Source organism: Saimiri boliviensis, chromosome 11 (genome assembly GCF_048565385.1).
Source record: "Saimiri boliviensis isolate mSaiBol1 chromosome 11, mSaiBol1.pri, whole genome shotgun sequence".
Classification (NCBI taxonomy): domain Eukaryota; kingdom Metazoa; phylum Chordata; class Mammalia; order Primates; family Cebidae; genus Saimiri; species Saimiri boliviensis.
Window position 1 is genome coordinate 56,928,041 of NC_133459.1, and position 20,470 is coordinate 56,948,510.

Here is a 20,470-nt window from a genome sequence, read left to right on the forward strand (position 1 = left end):
AGATCTAAATAGCTTATGAGAGGTTTAAATGTTTTCCTGGAAAATTAAACTAGTCCCTTTACTACCACCTCTATTTCCAACTCTCTTCCTTAATTTCTAAAAGCAAGCATATACTTTTCAGAAGGCCTAAGAAGTTGGGTGTCAATGACCCTAATCCAAAGACGCACTATGCAACAGATTTAACAGAAATTAGTGAGAATAGTGGGTAATTACTTTAAAAGACACAAAAGAAATATAACAAGGATAATGCCTACATGGCTACTTATTAACAGAACAAAAACTTTATAAAGGAAATCCCTAAGTCACTTCAGCATTCCTTATTGCCTATGTATATCGGTTTCTTGAATTCTCTTTTGAACTAGTTATAACATATTATGGGTCACTCATTAATGAGTTAAATAAAATCTCAGAGACGTGTTCATTTTATATTTGAATGATTCATGGTTTCACCTTTTAAAAAATTATCCTTTAATTCATTTCATTTCCTTTCAGAAACACTGCAATGGAAATTGGAGTCTGACTAGTTTTTGAAGTGTTCTAAAGTAAATAAGTATAAATAACTGAAGTAAATAATTTAAAGTAAATAAATATAAAAAATTAAAAATTAAGGCCACCTTGACATAGGGCAATTATCCTCTGGAATGATAAAATAATTAGGAAAGGTTTTCAAGCAAACCTATGAAAACATTTTATAATCAAACACTCCTAACATACGAACATAATAAAAATCCTATCATTTGCAACAATATGGATATATCTGGAGGACATTATGCTAAGTGAAATGAGCCAGGTACAGAAAGAAAAATGCTATATGGTCTGACTTATATGTGGAATCTAAAAAAGTCCAACTCAGAAAAATTGCAAGTAGAATAATGATTACTACAGCCTGGGGATGGGCGAATAGGAATGGGGAGGTGTTGGTCAAAAAGGACAGAGTTTCACCAGCCTGGGCAACATGGCAAGATCACATCTCTACAAAAAGCAAAAGAAAAAAAGAAAGAAAGAAAGAAAGAAAGAACAAAAAGAAAAGAAATGAAAAATCAGGCATTGTGGCATATTCCTACACCCTAGCTACTCCAGAGGCTGAGGTGGGAGAATCGCTTTAGCCCAGGAATTCAAAGCTACAGTGAGCTATGATCACACCACTGCACTCCAGCCTGCGGGACAAAGCTAGAGACAGATGGACAGAGAGAGAGACAGACAGATAGATAAATAAATAAATATTAAAAAGTATAACGTTTCCGTTAGGAGAAATAACTTCTGGAGATCTACTGTACAGCACTGTTACTATAGTTAATAAAAATGTACTGTATACTTGAAAATTGCTCAGAGAATAGATTTTAAACAATCTTGCCACAAAAAATAAGTATGTGAGGTGATGAATGTGTTAATTGGCTTGATTTAACCATTACACAATGTGTACAAATACTGAAACATCACACTGGACTCCATAAATATACACAATTTAAGAAACTAAAATAAAAAATAAACACTTGCATTAAAAAAATAACTAGCTATATTTATTCCCAGTAACAACTGAAGTATTTATGAAACAACTGCTAATATACATCAGTACTCTGGCAGGCACTACATATCAAGTAAAACAGCAACTACTTTTTCACAAAAAATAAAAGTAAGTTTTTTTAAAAAATGAAAAAAATTAATGCCAGGGAGTTTTCATGATTGGATTAAAAGCTTTCTTTGAAAACAGAAAGCAAGACATTTCAAGGGGAAAAAAAAATCACCTCTGTTTATTTTAGCATGTTTTTCTAAAAATATCATTACTTTCCCCTTTCCCCTCAAAAGCAATTTTTTTTCTAATAGCCCATTCATTTCAGCTTCAAGTAGATACATATCACATGCACCATAATGTTTTTTTTAAGGGTTTAGACAATGTTACTGTCAGGCTTCCTGGCTTTATATGATTCAGAGGCCAATTCAATTACAGTAGCTGCTATGATATTTGCCTTCCTCAACACTCTCTATGTCAGACAAAATGAAATTCTGCAAGGTGAACAGTGTATGTTTGTGTACATTGGCCAACAACGACATTTCACTTCAATGTTAAACACTCTCATATTTTCTGGTCATGAGATGTATAATATTAATGATTTATTCATTTACTTTGTCCAATTAAAAATGCATAAGAATGATTTACACATGAGTTCAAACCCCTGGCTTCCTGAAAGTGTAAAGGATAAAAAATAAAATGAGATTAATATGAATGTAGCCATCAAGTGATTCTGCTATCTAAAAATTGAATGAAGTGAATTTGATAAAGATTTTTTAGTTTCTGAATAAAACTGGCATTGAAAGCTCTAAAACATTTAAAAAATATATCCTATTCAAATTATGATTATAAACATAAACCTAAACAATGAATATGTTCAAATTAAATATTTTTCCTATATGTTCTATCATTCTCCATACCCTTCACCCAATGAAGAGGGGATGGTAGAAATAGCATTGATAAATGGAGAATAAGAAATCTAGTTCTAAATGCTTTCAGTTTTAAAATAAATCTTTGAAGCACATTTCTCTTATATCTAATCGTATTTTATAAGAATCCTTATAGAAAAAAGTTAAATAAGGTGTCTCTTTCAAGGGCAAATTATAGTATATATATAAAGTCTGAACAGGGTAACTATAATTTTAAAACTGTCATATTATTAAACATCAACAAATTGATACAACATCTGCTCTTCATTTTTTCACCCAAGTTGTTATGATAATCAAAATATATGGAGTATGTGTTTAACTGATTATTTCAAGTACATAAAATTATAACATATCAGCTTATTAACTACAAATAATATTACTACAAACCTGTATTTATCCTTTTTAAATGTTAGTACATCACAAGATTATATTTAACCAGGCAATCTACATGTTTTATCTTGAAATTCACATTTAAAAAAATGCAAATGTGAAAAAAGGTTTGCTTCTTTTTCTAATGTGTTATCTTGACTTAAAAACAAAGCAAAAAAGGAACTAATCTATTTTCTGAACAATATACTATGCTAGAATGATCCAAAACTATATTATTGTACTGCTTTTTAAGTCACATCCTTATCAAACATAAGCAACCCTGTCACTCCTCCAGTCCTCTGCTCAAATCCCTCCACCAGTGTACCATCTCTGTGAACAAAAGCCAAAGTCCTTACAGGGGCGATAAGCCTCATGCCCTCCCCATTCCCTTGCTCACCCCATTAAACCCACACTGGTTTTGTTGTTGTTGCTCCTGCCTCATGGCCTTGAACTCTTCCCCAAGACAGCCACAAGTCTGGCTCTTTCACTTATTTGAAGTCTGTGGCCAAGTATCAGCTTCTCAGTGAAACCTTCTCTGGTTGATGACTGACCTCATTTTACACTGGTATTCCAGCACCTCTCCCATCTCTGCTCACACATAACTGTCTTCTAAGGACTCATGTGTTCTATAAAATTCACATTTTGAAGTCCCAACCTCCAGTGTAACTATATTTGGAAATAAGGCCTTAAAGGAAGTTACTAATGTTTATTGAGGTCTTAAGGGTGGGGTCCTGATCCAACAGGATTAGTAGTTTTATAAGAAGAGATATGAGAGAGCTGTCTCTCCCTCTCGTTTGCTCCCTACTCCTGCTCCCAGTACCAAATTTACTATCTGTCTCCCTTTATTGCAGAATAAGCTTCGTGAGGACAGGGATTTTTGTCTATTAATATCACCTACAACCTGGCATATAACAGGTGATCAATAAATATTTGTTGAATGCATAAAGAATATATTTAAAACATCTTAAAAGTTGATAAGCTACAGTAAGAAACAATATATTTTTGTGACGCTCTTCAAGGGATCTAATAAGAAATAAAAATACACAACCTTCAATAAGCTGAAGTTTAAAAATCAAATGATCAAAATTTGTGTTCTAATCACAGAATCCTACTTTCTTGGTTCTCCTTCTATGAATCTGATCCAACATAGGCTCTGTCTTCCTCCCACCCATAAATGTGGAAAATATGTAATACTGTTACTTTGAACTTTTTCTCTAATCACTTCCTACATGAACTCATCCATTCTCATTGCTTCAACTATCGCTTTTTTTAAAGATGACTCTGAAACTCTGAAATCTTCATCTCTGGCCTGGACCAGTCTGTGCTCTCTAGTGCTGTATTCACAACTGCCTTTGAAGGGAACATCCCTTCACCAAACTGCTAGAGATGTCGAAGGGCAGAATCCTTACGTAGAACATAATGCACTCAATTGCGTAGGAAAAAAAAGCTACATAAAATATAATTTTAAAACGTAGTAGTAGTATAAAGACTCACTTAATTCTATATACTGCCTGAGAAACTGCCTTCTTTCATTATAGAAATTAGACTATGATAATAAGGAATTCCAATCTTTGAGTTATGACTGTGTATTCTAATTAACAATATACCTGTGTACTATCAGTTTCACTTCAACCACTGAGTTACTCCCAATATTGCAATAAAGTTTTATTACCTTCAAATTGAATTTAATCACTTGGGGTGGGGAATATAAGAAATTATATGAGGTTTTCAAATTAAGTTTCTGAACTAGGATAGTTTATTTTTAGAAGAAAAATGTCTCATGTCTTTGCCTTCATCACTGGCTCCCAAATAACATTTGTTTCTTTAGTCATTTTTCTTCCTACTCACTAATCAATTCATTATTAAAGACTTCTCTAAAGCACAGTTTTTACCCCTCTAAAAATGCTCAGTAATTTGATGATGAAATGACAATTCAGAATTTAGAAGTCTTCACATTAAAAGTTGGCTAACAGAATTCATTATCCAATTTAAACATTCTAAACAAACCACATATTTTTAGAATTTCATTGAGCAAAAATGAAAAGAAAAAAAATCCAGGAGGAAATCATACTGTTACTATGCCTTTAGAGATAGGCAGGCCTTCCAAGGTGCAATAAAGTCCGTGGGGCCTTGGATAGCATGAAGGGACCTCTTATAGTCATTGATCCTCAGTAAAATCAGTTACTGATTAAATACATGATGTCCCATGCCTATACTACCCTTTTAAGAGGAATAATTACTACATTTTGTATCAGGTAAATTTCACTGCTATTTCTTTCTCAAATATTTTTTCTTCAAATTAAGAATATAAATTAAATCTAGTTAAGATAGATACTGACATAGACTGAATGTCTGTGTCCCCCCAGAATTCATATGTTGAAATTCTAACTCCCAATGTGATGGCATCAGGGGTGAGGGCCTTTGGGAGGCAATTAGGTCATAAGGGTGGAGCCCTCATAAATGGGTTAGTGCCCTTATAAAAGAGGCTACTGAGAACTTTCTTGCCCCTTTTAGCATGTGAGGTTATAAGAAGATGGCCGTTTATGAACTGGGAAGTAGGTCCTCAGTATATACCAAATCTGCTGAAACCGGATCTAAGATCTCAGAGCCTCCCCAACTGTGAGAAGTAAGTTTCTGTTGTTTATAAGCCACCCAGTCTATGTTACTTTGTTACAGCAACCTGAACAAACTAAAATAGGTGTTAAGAAGCCATGCTCGACTGTCCTCAATGCTCACAAAAAGAACGAAGTATGCCTAAACTACCAACAAATCCTGTCATCACTCCTCTCAAAATATATCCAGAATCTGACCAATTCTCTCTCCATTTTCTGCTACCAGGTATCTTGGTCCAAGCCACTGTCATCTGTTACCAGGATTATGATAAGAGTCTCCTAAATAATCTCCCTGACTCCATCATTGCCCACTACAGTCTACTCTCCACACAGTAATGCCAGTGATCACAATAAAACATGAGTCAAATCAAGTCACTCCTCTGATCAATATCCTTGACTAGCTTCCCCATCACTTGAAGTGAAAGTCAAGTTCTTACAATGGCTTAGAAGAACCTTCGTGGTCTGGTCCCCCTTCAACCTCATCTTAAACTGTTCTTCCTCTCCTTTCCTCCCTTCAGCCCCAATGTCTTCCTTGCTACTCCTTGAACACATCAAACACACTCTCACTTTAGGTCCTCTGCATGAGCAGCTTCCTCAGCCTGAAAGGCTCCCTCTCCCTCCAGACAGCTACAGGACTTGTTCCCGTGCTTCCTTCCAGACTGATCAGCGAGGCCTTCCTTGAGAACAGAACATAGACTAGTACCCCTTCTCTGCTGCCTGCCCTTCTCTAATACCTTTCACCTGCTTTATTTTTTCCCAAAGTGCTTATTATTGCTTGGCATACTATATGTTTGTTTCTTATTTGCATTACTTAACTAGAATGTTAACTCCAAGAGAACAGACTGTTGTGTTATTTGTTCATTCCCTAGCAAGAGAATATAGAATAGTAGATTATCAATAAGTATCAATAAATATTGATAAAATGAATGAATGGATAAATCTTGTACTAGTTTCTTATCCCAAACTAGATGCAGATTCATCTTCTTTCAAACTGCATACCACTAAATTTTTATTTTTCTCAGGATAAATCACATCCTTGAATTAAAAATCATTTTGTATGTATCTTAGCATCCTGTAAATATCAATAACCATGTCTTATTCCTCTTTGTATACCCCACATTTAGCATCATTTCTTTCTTTTAAGAGGTACTCAATATTTGTTCATTTGTTGGGCTGAATTTGAAGTCATACTGAAAGAGACTTCTTTTTTTTTTTCTTTTTTTTTGAGACAGTCTCACTCTGTCACCCAGACAGGAGTGCAAAGGCACGGTCTCAGCTCACTGCAACCTCTGCCTCCAGGGTTCAAGTGATTCTCCTGCCTCAGCCTTCTGAGTGGCTATTACAGGCGCACACCACCACGCCCAGCTTATTTTTGTATTTTTAGTAGAGACGGGGGTTTCCCCAGTTGGCCAGGCTGGTCTCAAACTCCTGACCTCAGATGATTCACCCACCTTGGCCTCCCAAAGGGCTGGGACTACAGGCATGAGAAAGTTATTTCTATAATATACCTGGATCTATTGTGCTATCCATTAGCACATGGCCCACTACCAATTCTTAAATTGCTAAAAAATTGTTCTGCTTTCATAACAAGCCACCAAAATTTAATACAAGTGAGATAGAAGAGAGTGTGTAAGCTGGCTCAGAGATGCCTAATATCCATTTTGTACTGATATGGAAACCATGAAACCCATCTGGAATGATGTCAACAAATCAAAAGCCTTTCAGAGGATACTGAAAACTACTTGGAAGAAAGCTGCCTCAGCTTGACCTACTAATGAATTCTACAAAAAGAAAAGCCAGAGAGCAAATGGTTCACTCTTAACTTTATAAAGAAATAAACAACCAGAAGCAAACTAACATGAAGACATTTTTCCTAAAAAAAAACAAATTCCAGCATCACTACTACAATTAATATCCACTTGACCCAAAACTTTTACACAATTCCTTAACTGGTATTTTTAACAAAAAGCTTAAATCGAGGAAAGATTAAATTATCATCAATGTTTAAAAAATGTAATATGCCTTGAGTTTTCAACTTTCATCAAGTCAGTTAAAATTAAAGCCTCAGATTAAAAGGGTTAAACCTTCACTAGTAAGAAAAGTCAATCAAACACAGTAATTTATTCTCTAAGACTTGTGGACAAGCAGAATTTTGCTTTTCAGTCAAACTTTTTGAAAACTAATCATCCATAATTACAGTAATCAAAACAGTTAATAGACTAGTACTCTTTTTACCAAGCAAAAGAAGTGACAGCATTACAAATAAATGATACAGTAAAAATAATATCCTTCCTTCTAAAATACCTTCAGCTCACCTGAGGTATAAGTCTATCCAAGTGCTCAACTCGATTGCCATGAGAAGGGTGTGTAGATAACCATTCTGGCATCTTGGGTTGGCCATGCAGGCTATCGACAAACTCCATTTGCTGCCAAAACACTGAACTGGCCCTTATGTCCACACAAGCCTGAAACCAAAATTAGTAAAGCCACACGATGAGCTCAGTTTTGAGAATATTTTTTAAAAACATGCCTTTATGTCACCACATGCTTTAAAATCATTTTCTATCATCATTTTAATAAAAGTAGAACATACTCATTGCTTAGAAAAAGACCCACTTCAAACAATATGGTATCACAGTATAGAAATAAGAGAATGCCTGTCCTCCCCACACGCAACATTCACAATAATCCTGCTCCCCAAAGATAACCCACTATTTTCAGTATGATGGATATAAAGAACATATATTAAGGATAAAATATTATACACAAATTAAAAATTTGTTTTCATAAAAATAAGGTTTTAAAAATATAACTGTTATTAAACTACATTCAAGAAACTTTACTTCTATGCCACTAGATCAGAAAAAAAAACTTCAAATAAACATAAAAGAAGACATTTTTATCGTGCACATCAATTTACCCACTTTTCCCAAGGTATATGGAGAATATACTTAATTCATATCATACCTTATACAACACCTTATAAAAGTACAATATAAAAGTACATTAGTACTTTTTAAAAGACTATATGTAGATCTTGTGTATATGTATGCACAATTCCATCATACGCTCATATATATACCCATACATATATACTTGTATATGCACAGAACATATCTGGAAAGCTATTGAAGAAACTGTTAACAGTAGCTACCCTAAGAATGTACCTGAGCTATCTGATAGTAGAGGGGGAGCAGGACTTTTATTTCTGAACTATAATAAAATGCATTATTTTATAATTAAAATTATTTTAAAATCCTCCATAAGGTAGATTAATATTTTATTAATTTGTTCAATTTATTCACATTTCTTAACTTATTCTTTCTATAAGATGTAATTGGAAAACAAGTGATTATATTTTCCAACCATTTTACCTTTGATTAAAACTAAGAAAAATATGTATGTACTATATTAACTAAAATGTACTCTCAAAAACACTTACAATAACATAATTGTGAAACCACAAAGGCAAATATATTAATAGAACACTGCATGCTAGTCAACATCCAACCTACACAATTTCTTAACAAATACCACTAAAACATTTCCAAATGTTAGCAAAATAAATGAAAAAATTTTAAATTCAAGTAAATCTTATTAAATATTTAATGAAATATAATTCTTCAAGATCTCTGAGTATTTTAAGTTGAAAAGAAGTCATGGTACTTTATACACTACTGCACAGATATGGATATACACATTTATATGTATATAAACAGGAATATACAAGATAAATGTATATCACAAACATGAATATGATTCACGTTTGTACACATATAAGTACATATCTATATATGCAAGATGTGTGCGTGCTTATGTATAAAATATGTGTGTAACATACATACCTACACAAAAATAATTATTTGATACTGAATTAGAAATACACACAGGAATATGCCCCTCAATAATAGGTAATCATATTCACAATAAAAATACAAGCTGAGGGTAACAAGTATTCTTCTAAAATAATCCATTAAAATATAAAATGATTTGAAAGAATTCTAACACAAAAAAACCCTCTGAAAACTGGAAGATAAACATTTCAATGGACTACAAATTCATGAATTATCTAATATGAAGTCTGCCTGCTATACAAGCAAAAAGCATACTTATCTAATTTTTTTAAGCCTAAAACTGTTAATCGAAAGACAAAATATTTCCCTATTCAATCTCTAAGTAACACAGTTGAAGGGAATCTTTAAAGTAATATTTGATAAGCAGAAATAAAAAAGAAATTAATTATCCCAACAGACTAGAAAGTATTCCAAACTAAAAATATTAAAAAGGGACTTGAGATGTCTACTTTAATGTTAAGATAAGCGTGTTGAGTTTGTCTATATTTCTCAAATCCAGTTCAAAGACCCGTTAAAGTCAGATAATTACGTTTCCAAAATGAGTATTTGATTTACATTTTTCCAACTTAGGAAAAATAAGTAACAGGGTGCACATCAGCAAGATGGAAAAATAGGAAGCCCTGAACCCTCCTTCCCCATATAAACATATTGATTCAACAATAATATACAAATCCCCTTTGTGAGAAATCCTGAAACTAGGTGCAATGCTCTGCACCTGTACAAGTATGAAACAAGCCACATCAAAACTGGTAAAAAATTGGAGATGCCCTCTCACCATAATCTCCAAGAGCAATTATGTACCTCCGATAGAGCACCATACGATCATAAGAACCTGCAGCTCCCCACCACTCCTTAAGGAAGGAAAAAGTTGGCTTGTGTATCTAACATTCCAACTTTTCTAAGAGCTGCCCTAGGAAATGGCTTTTGTCTTGACACCTTTGTAGCACTGATGGAATCTAGAACACTCTAGATGACGGGGCCAGTGATACCAGCAACAGCAGTTTGAACAAGCACACAAGCAGTTGCCATACTCACTCCCTAAGGCTCCGCATGAAATGAGTTGGAGAAAAACTCCAGAGCCCAGCTTCTCCCACGGCAGGGCTGGGGGAGAAGCGGTAGATCACATGTCCAACATTCTAACATTTCTGAGGGTTGCCCAAGGGACTGGTTTCTGTCTCATCTGTCTTGGAGCACTGATAGGACACAGCATATGGACCAGATGGAACAGATAGAACCCTAGATGCCTAGGGACTGCTAAGAACAAAAATAGCAGTTTGTACTAGCATGAAAGTTTGAGAGATTCTCAGAATCTCTGCTGTGCTGACTAGTGAAGATCTTCTTCTGTACAGAGTCTGTAAAGACTAAGAGAGGTTGCTGTTTTTTCCTAATGTGTAGATATCAACAATAAGAGTCAAAAAATAAACAGAGAAATATGTAACAAAAGAACAAGATAAATCTTCAGAAACTGACCCTAATGAAAGGGAAATATATTATTTATCTGACAAAGAGAATTCAAAATAACCATCATAAAGACACTCAATGAGGTCAGAACAACACATGAACAATGTCAGAATTTCAACAAAGACTCAGAAAATGTAAAGAGGTACCAAACAGAAATTCTGAAGCACATTCTCAAACAATATGCTCCTGAACAGCCTATGGGTCAAAGGAAAAAAAGAAAGGAAAATCATCTTAAGACAAATGAAAATGAAAACACAATATAACAAAACCGATGGGCTACAGCAAAAGTGCTTCTAAGAGGATAGTTTATAGTGATCAACACCTGCATTTAAAAAAAAGAAGACAAAAGAAAACAAACAACCTAATCTTATACCTGTAGGATCTAAAATAAAAAAAAAAAAAGAAAAAAAGAAGCCCAAAGTTAGCAGAAGGAAGGAAATAATAAAGATTGAAGCAGAAATAAAGGTGAGAATTTAAAAAATAGAAAAAAAAATTTGAAACTAATAGCTTTTTTTGGAAAAAATTTACAAAACTGACAAATCTTCAGAGTAATTAAGAAAAAAGATTTAAGTCAACAAAATCAGAAATGAAAGAGGACACATTACAACACATCATTATAACTGATACCATACAAAGGATCACTAAGAGACTACTCTGAAAAATTATACTACCACGAATTGGATAACATAGGACTGGACAAACTCCAAGAAATATATAAGCCACCACGACTGAATAATAAAAAAATAGAAAATATGAACAGATCTACAACTAATGGGATTGAATCAATAATAAAAAAAACCTCCCAACAAAAAAAAGCCTAGAACCAGATGACTTCACTGGTGAATGCTACCAAAAACATTTAAAGAATTAATGTCAATCACTCTCAAACTCTTCCAAAAAATTGAGGAGGGAACACTTCCAAACTTATTCTATGAGGCTAGTATTAACCTGATACCTATGCCAAAGACACTACAAAAAAAAATTACAGGCCAATATCCCTGATGAACAAAAATGCAAAAATTCTTAACAAAATACTAGCAAACCAAATTCAAGAGCACATTAAAAGGATCACAACTTATGACAAAGGAGAATTTTTTCCTTGTAATCAAGAATGGTTCAACACACAAAAATCAATTAATGTATTAATGTGATACACCACATTAACAGAATAAAAAATCACATGATTATCTCTATAGATGCAGAAAAAGCACTTGACAAAATTAAACACCCTTTCATGATAAAAACTCTCAAATACTAGAAATAGAAAAAAATTATCTCAACATAATTATGGTTATATATGAAAAGTCTACAGCTAGCATCACATTTCATAGTGAAAAACAAAAATTTTTTCCTGTAAGTGCAGGAACAAGGCAAGGATGTCCAATCTTGCCACTTCTGTTCAACATAGCACTGGAAGTCCTAGCCAGGGCAATTAGGCAAGAGAAAGAAATAAAAGGCACTGAAATCAGAAAGAAGGAAAATGATTTATCTTTTCAGATGATATAATCTTGTAAGTAGAAAACTAAAGACTCAGGCTGGGTGCGGTGGCTCACGCCTGTAATCCCAGCACTTTGGGAGGCCGAGGCGGGTGGATCATGAGATCAAGAGATCGAGACCATCCTGGTCAACATGGTGAAACCCTATCTCTACTAAAAATACAAAAAATCAGCTGGGCATAGTGGCGCGTGCCTGTAATCCCAGCTACTCAGGAGGCTGAGGCAGGAGAATTGCCTGAACCCAGGAGGCGGAGGTTGCAGTGAGCCAAGATTGCGCCATTGCACTCCAGCCTGGGTAACAAGAGCGAAACTCCATCTCAAAAAAAAAAAAAACTAAACTAAAGACTCCACACACAAAAAAAAACCCTGCTAGAACTAACGAAGTCAATAAAGTTAGGATACAAAAATCAGCATACAAAAATCAGCTATGTTCCACACACTAAGAACAAACTATCCAAATAGGAAATTAAGAAAACATTCCACTTACAAAAACATTAAAAAGAATAAAATACTTATTAAACCAAACTAAGGAGATGAAAGCCTTATACACTAAAAACTATTTTTAAAAACTGACGAAAGAAATTAAAGACAACTCCAATAAATGGAAAGACATCCCATGTTCATGGATTGTAAGACTTAATATTGTTAAAATATCCATACTACTCAAGGTGATCTACAGATTCAATGAGTTCTCTATGAAAATCCCATTGGCATTTTTCTTACAGAAACAGAAAAAACAATCCTAAAATTCATACGGAACCACAACTGACCCAAAATAGCCAAAGCAATCTTAAAGATGAGGAAGACTAGAGGCATTATGCTTCCTGATTTCAGAATACATTGCAAAGCTACAGTAATTGAAACAGTTGTCTTTATTTGCATAAAGACAACCATTCAATCAACAGAAAACAACAGAGAACTCAAAGTTAAGCCCACACAAATACAGATCTTTAACAAGGCTACCAAAAATACACAATGGGAGGCCAGGCATGGTGGCTCATATCTGTGATCCCAGAACTTTAGGAGTCTGAGGCACATGGATTGCATGAGACCAGGAGTCCAAGACCAACCTGGGCAAAATGGTGAAACCGTCTCTACAAAAAATTAGCCAGGTGTGGTGGTACATGCCTGTGGACCAGGTGGCTGAGGTGGGAGGATCACCTGAGCCTGGGAAGTCAAGGTTGCATTAAGCCATGATCATGCCCTGTACCCCAGCCTGGATGACAGAGCAAAACCCTACTCAAAAACACACACACGCATACACACAAACACACACACATACTCTTCACAATGAAGAAACAGCAGTTTCTTCAACAAACGGTGCAAGAAAAACTGAATATCCACATGCAGAAGAATGAAAGTGGACACTTATCTTACACTACAAACAAAAACCTACTAAAAATGGATTAAAGATGTAAATGTAAGATCTAAAACTATAAAACTCCTAGAAGAAAATATAAGGGAAAAGTTTCATGACTTTGGTCTTGGCAATGATTTTGTGACTATGACATGAAAAGCACAGAAAATGAAAGGCAAAAATACACGAGTGGAACTACATCAAATCAAAAAGCTCTGCACAGTAAAGGAAACAGAGTGAAATGGCAATCTATGGGATGGGAAAAACCATCTGTATACCAAATATCTAATAAAGAGTTAATTTCTAAAATATATAAGGAATTTCTATAACTCAACAGCAAAAAAACTAAAATCCCAATTAAAAAATGGGCAAAGGGGGAGAAGATTCAAGATGCCAAATAGGAACAGCTCTGGATTGCAGTTCCCAGTGAAAACGCAGAGGGTGAGTGATCACCGTATTTCCAAATGAATTTTTACTGCCCACACACCAGGAGATTCCGGGGCAGAAAACGCCACGAGTCTCCAGCATGGCTGTTTTAGCCAGCGCAGCAGATCTCCACACAAAAACTCACACAAATCTGGGCACAGTTTCAACTGGTGCCTGTAAGGCCTGGGAGACAGAGTCGCCCAGAACTGAAAAAAAAGGGACTGCAACAGGGAGCCAGGTGATCTGACTCAGTTGGTCCCACCCCCACAAGGACCAGCAATCTGAAATGCTCTGGACCGAGAGTTTCATAGCAAGCACAGCTGGACACAGGATGCTCCAGTTTTCTGGGAAGAAGGGCATCCGACATTACCAAGGCAGTCCACCACTACCAAGGCAGTCCGCCATTACCAAGGCAGTCCACCATTACCAAGGCAGTCTGCCATTACCGAGGGAGTCCACCATTACTGAAGCAATCCACTGTCACTAAGGCAGTCTGCCGTTACAGAGACAGTCTGCCGTTACTGACGCAGACTGCCATTACTGAGGCAGTTCTAACTATTCCTCTATAAACAAAACTGCTAGGAAGTTCACACAGCAGCTGGGCAGAGCCCATGGCAGCTCAGCAACACCTCTGCTGGCAGACTGTGACTAGGCTATCTCCTTGCTGGGCAGGGCATCCCTGAAAAAAGGCAACAGCTCATCAGGAACTTATAAATAAAGCCCCAACTTCCCAGGACAGAGGATCTGGGGAAAAAAGGCATTTATGAGTTCCGCTGCAGCAGACTTAAATGTACCTGCCCAGCAGCTCTGAATGGAACAATGGAGCTCACAGCTCAGCACTTGAGCTCCTATAAGGGACAGACTGTTTCCTCAAGCAGCGCCCCAACCCCCATATATCCAAAGAGACACCTCATAAAGGAGAGCTCAGGCTGACATCTGGCAGGTATCCTTCTGGGACAAAGATAACAGAAGAAGAAACTGGCAGCAACCCTTACTGTTCTGCAGCTGCTGCAGGCAATCCCCAGGCAAGCAGGGTCTGGTGTGGACCTCCCTTAGTCCTATAGCAGCGGGACCTGGCTGTTAGAAGGAAAACTAGAAAACAGAAAGAAATAACTTCAACATCAACAAAAAGGATGTCCACTCAGAGATCCCATCTGAAAGTCAACTACAAAGACCAAAGGCAGATAAATGCACAGAGATGGGAAGAAACCAGTGCAAAAAGGATGAAAACACCCAAAACCAGAATGCCTCTCCTCCTCCAAGGGATCACAACTCCTCACCAGCAAGGGAACAAGGCTGGATGAAGAATGAGTCTGATGAATTGACAGAAACAGACTTCAGAAGGTGGGTAATAACAAACTTCTCCAAGCTAAAAGAACAGGTTCTAACCCAATGCAAAGAAACTAAGAACACTGAAAAAAGGTTTGACGAAATCTAACAGGAATAAACAGCCTAGAGAAAAATATAAATGAACTGATGGAGCTGAAAAACACAACACGATGACTTTGTGAAGCATATACAAGTTTCAACAGCCAAATCGACCAAGCAAAAGAAAGGATATCAGAGATTGAAGATCAACTCAATGAAATAAAATGAGAAGGCAAGATTAGAGAAAAAAAGAGTAAAAAGAAAGGAACAAAGCCTCCAAGAAATATGGGATTATGTGAAAAGACCTAATCTATGTTTGATAGGTGTACCTGAATGTGACAGACAGAATGAATCCAAGCTGGAAAACACTCTTCAGGATATTATCCAGAACTTCCTCAACCTAGCAAGGCAGGCCAATATTCAAGTCCAGGAAATACTGAGAACACCACAAAGATATTCCTCAAGAAGAGCAACCCCAAGGCACATAATCATCAGATTCACCAGGGTTGAAATGAAGGAAAAAATGCTAAGGGCAGCTAGAGAGAAAGGTCAGGTTACCCACAAAGGGAAACCCATCACTCACAGCAGATCTCTTGGCAGAAACCCTGCAAGCCAGAAGAGAGTGGAGGCCAATATTCAACATCCTTAAAGGAAAGAACTTTCAGTCTAGAATTTCACATCCAGGCAAACCAAGCTTCGTAAGCGAAGGAGAAATAAAATCCTTTACGAACAAGCAATTGCTGAGAGATTTCATCACCACCAGGCCTGCCTTACAGGAGCTCCTGAAAGAAGCACTAAACACAGAAAGGAACAACCAGCACCAGCCACTCCAGAAATGTACCAAATGGTAAAGAGCATCGACACAATGAAGAAACTGCATCAACTAATGCGCAGAACAACTAGCTAGTATCAAAATGGCAGGATCAAATTCACATATAACAATATCAACCTTAAATGTAGATGGGCTAAATGCCACAATCAAAAGGCACAGACTGGTAACCTGGATAAAAAGTCAAAACCCATTGGTGTGCTGTATCCAGGAAACCCATCTCACATGCAAGGACACACATAGGCTCAAAATAAAGGGATGGTGGAAGATTTATCAAGCAAATGGAGAGCAAAAAAAAAGCAGGAGTTGCAATCCTAGGATCTGATAAAATAGATTTTAACCAACAAAGATCAAAAGAGAAAAAGAAGAGCATTACATAATGGTAAAAGGATCAATGCAACAAGAAGAGCTAATGACCCTAAATATATATGCCCCCAACACAGGAGCACCCAAATACATAAAGCAAGTTCTTAACGACCTACAAAGACACTGAGATGCCCACAAAATAACAGTGGGAGACTTTAACACTCCACTGTCAATATTAGACAGATCAACGAGACAGAAAATTAACAAGGATATACAGGACTTGAACTCAGATCTGGACCAAGAAAACCTAACAGACATCTACAGAACTCTCCACCCCAAATCCACAGAATATACATTCTTCACAGCACCACATCACACGTACTCTAAAACTGACCACATAATTGGAAGTAAATCACTCCTCAGCCCATGCAAAAGAACGAAAATCATAACAGTCTCTCAGACCACAGTGCAATCAAATTAGAACTCAGGATTAAGAAACTCATTTAGAACCACACACCTACATGGAAACTGAACAACTGGCTCTTGAATGTTGATTGGATAAACAATGAAACGAAGGCAGAAATAAAGATGTTTTTCAAAACCAATGAGAATGAAGACACAACGTACCAGAATCTCTGTGACACATTTAAAGTAGTGCCTAGAGGAAAATTTATAGCAACAAATGCCCACGTGAGAAGGAAAGATCTAAAATTGACACCCTATCATCAAAATTCAAAGAGCTAGGGGAGCAGGATCAGAAACACTCAAAAGCTAGCAGGAGACAAGAAATAACTAAGATCAGAGCAGAACTAAAGGAGATAGAGACACAAAAAAACCCTTCAAAAAATAAATAAATCCAGGAGCTGGTTTTTCGAAAAGATCAACAAAATAGACAGACCACCGACCAGATTAATAAAAAAGAAAAGAGAGAAGAATCAAATAGATGCAATAAAAAATGATAAAGGGGATATCACCGCAGAATCCACAGAAATACAAACCACCAATCAGAGATTACTACAAACAAGTCTGTGCACATAAACCAGTAAACCTAGAAGAAATTGATAAATTCCTGGACACCTGCACCCTCCCAAGGCTAAACCAGGAAGAAGTTGAAACCCTAAACAGACGAACAAGGGCTGAAGTTGATGCAGCAATTAATAGCCTACCAACCAAAAGAAGCCCAGGTCAAGATGGGTTCACAGCCGAATTCTACCAGACATGTAAGCAGTTTCCTTCTGAAACTATTCCAAACAATCCAAAAAGAGGGAATCCTTCCCAAATCATTTTATGAGTAAAACATCATCCTGATACCAAAATCCAGCAGAGACTCAACAAGAAAAGAAAACTTCAGGCCAATATCCATGATGAACATGGATGCAAAACTCTTCCATAAAATACTGGCAAACCAATTGCAACAGCACATCAAAAAGCTTATCCATCACGATGAAGTAGGCTTCATCCTGGGGATGCAAGGCTGGTTCAACATATGCAAGTCTATAAACGTAATTCACCACATAAACAGAACCAGAGACAAAAACCACGATTATCTCAATAGATGCAGAGAAGGCCTTTGACAAAATTCTATAGCCCTTTATGCTAAAAACCCTCAATAAACTAGGTATCGACGGAATGTATCTCAAAATAATAAAAGCTATTTACAACAAACCCACAGCCAATATCATACTGAATGGGCAAAAACTGGAAGCATTCCCTTTGAAATCTGGCACTAGACAAGGATACCCTCTCTCACCACTCCTATTCAATATAGTATTGGAGATTCTAGCCAAAGCAATCAGGCAAGAAAAACAAATAAAGCGTATTCAAGCAAAGGAAGAAGTCAAACTGTCTCTATTTGCAGACAACATGATTGTATATTTAGAAGATCCCATTGTCTCAGCCGAAAATCTCCTGAAACCGATAAGCAACTTCAGCAGTCTCAAAATACAAAATCAATGTGCAAAACAGACTCAAAGAGAGCCAAATCAAGAATGAACTGCCATTCACAATTGCTACAAATAGAATAAAATACCCAGGAATACAACTAACAAAGGATGAAAAGGACCTCTTCAAGGAGAACTACAAACCACTGATCAAGGAAATAAGAGAGGACACAAATAGATGGAAAAACATTCCATGCTCATGGTTAGGAAAAATCAGTAACATGAAAATGGCCATAATGCCCACAGTAATTTATAGATTCAACAGTATCCCCATCAAGCTACCTATGACCCTCTTCACAGAACTGAAAAAAATTACCTTAAACTTCATATGGAACCAAAAGAGAGCCCGCATAGCCAAGACAATCCTAAATAAGAAGAACAAAGATGAAGGCATCATGCTACCTGACTTCAAACTACACTGCAAGGCTACAGTAATCAAAACAGCATGGTACTGGTACCAAAACAGAGATACAGACCAATGGAACAGAACAGAGGCCTCAGAGGCAATGCCACAGATCTACAACCTTCTGATCTTTGACAAACCTGACAAAAACAAGCTATGGGGAAAAGATTCCCTGTTTAATAAATGGTGTTGGGAAAACTGGCTAGCCATGTGCAGAAAGCAGAAACTAGACCCCTTCCTGACACCTTACACTATAATTAACTCCAGATGAATTAAAGACTTAAACATCAGACCTAACACCATAAAAACCCTAGAGGAAAATCTAGGCAAAACCATTCAGGACATAGGTGTAGGCAAGGACTGCATGACTAAAACACCAAAAGCATTGGCAACAAAAGCCAAAATAGACAAATGGGATCTAATTAAACTCCAGAGCTTCTGTACAGCAAAAGAAACAATCACTAGAGTGAACTGGCAACCAACAGAATGGCAAAAAATCTTTGCAATCAACCCATCTGACAAAAGGCTAATATCCAGGATCTACAAAGAACTGAAAACAGATTTACAAGAAAAAAACAAGCCCATTCAAAAGTGGGTGAACGATACGAAGATACTTTACAAAAGAAGACATTTATGAGACCAACAAACATATGAAAAAATGCTCATCATCACCGGTCATTAGAGAAATGCAAATCAAAACCACACTGAGATACCATCTCATGCCACTTAGAATGGTTATCATTAAAAAATCTGGAGACAACAGATGCTGGAGAAGATGTGGAGAAATAGGAACACTTTTACACTGTTGGTGGGAGTGTAAATTAGTTCAACCATTGTGGAAGACAGTGTGGTGATTCCTCAAGGACCTAGAAACAGAAATTCCATTTGACCCAGCAATCCCATTGCTGGGTATATATCCAAAGGATTATAAATCATTCTATTATAAAGCCACATGCACACATATGTTCACTGAAGCACTGTTTACAACAGCAAAGACTTGGAGCCAACCCAAATGCCCATCAATGATAGATTGGACAGGGAAAATGTGGCACATATACACCATGGAATACTATGCAGCCATAAAAAATGATGAGTTTGTGTCCTTTGTAGGGACATGGATGAACCTGGAAACCATCATTCTCAGCAAACTGACACAAGAACAGAAAATCAAACACTCACAGGTGGGTGCTGAACAATGAGAACACACGGACACAGGGAGGGAAGCATCACATAGTGAGGTCTGTTGGGGGGGATCAGGGGAGGGACGGTGAGGGTTAGGGAGTTGGGGAGGGATAACACAGGCAGAAATGTGAGATATAGGTGATGGGGATGGAGGCAGCAAACCACTTTGCCACATATGTACCTATGCAACAATTCTGTATGTTCTTCACATGTACCCCAGAACCTAAAGTGCAATCTCCGTCTCAAAAAAAAAAAAAAAAAAAAAAAAAAAAAAAAAAAAAATATATATATATATATATACATATATTTTTTTAAATGGGCAAAGGACCTGAATAGACATTTCTTCAAAAAAGACATTCAAAAATAGGTAACAGGTATTAGAAAAAATGTTCAATATTGCTAGTCATCAGGGAAATGCAAACTGAAGT

At 36.5% G+C, this 20,470-nt stretch overlaps 1 protein-coding gene across 20 annotated transcripts in view; it reads right to left on the reverse strand.

Moving 5' to 3' along the window:
* Positions 1 to 20,470, reverse strand: part of OMA1 (OMA1 zinc metallopeptidase) — a 78,460-nt gene that overhangs the window by 25,066 nt on the left and 32,924 nt on the right. For 19 of the 20 annotated variants that reach the window (XR_012512425.1, XR_012512424.1, XR_012512423.1 and 16 more), the window contains one exon: positions 7,736 to 7,885. Coding sequence is in view for 15 of the 20 variants with exons in the window: in XM_074380896.1 (XP_074236997.1) it covers positions 7,736 to 7,885 (150 nt within the window). In the remaining 5 variants the exon portion in view is untranslated. Of the gene's footprint in view, positions 1 to 7,735; positions 7,886 to 20,470 lie in introns of those variants that run through there. The other variant, XR_012512427.1, reaches the window with a different exon arrangement.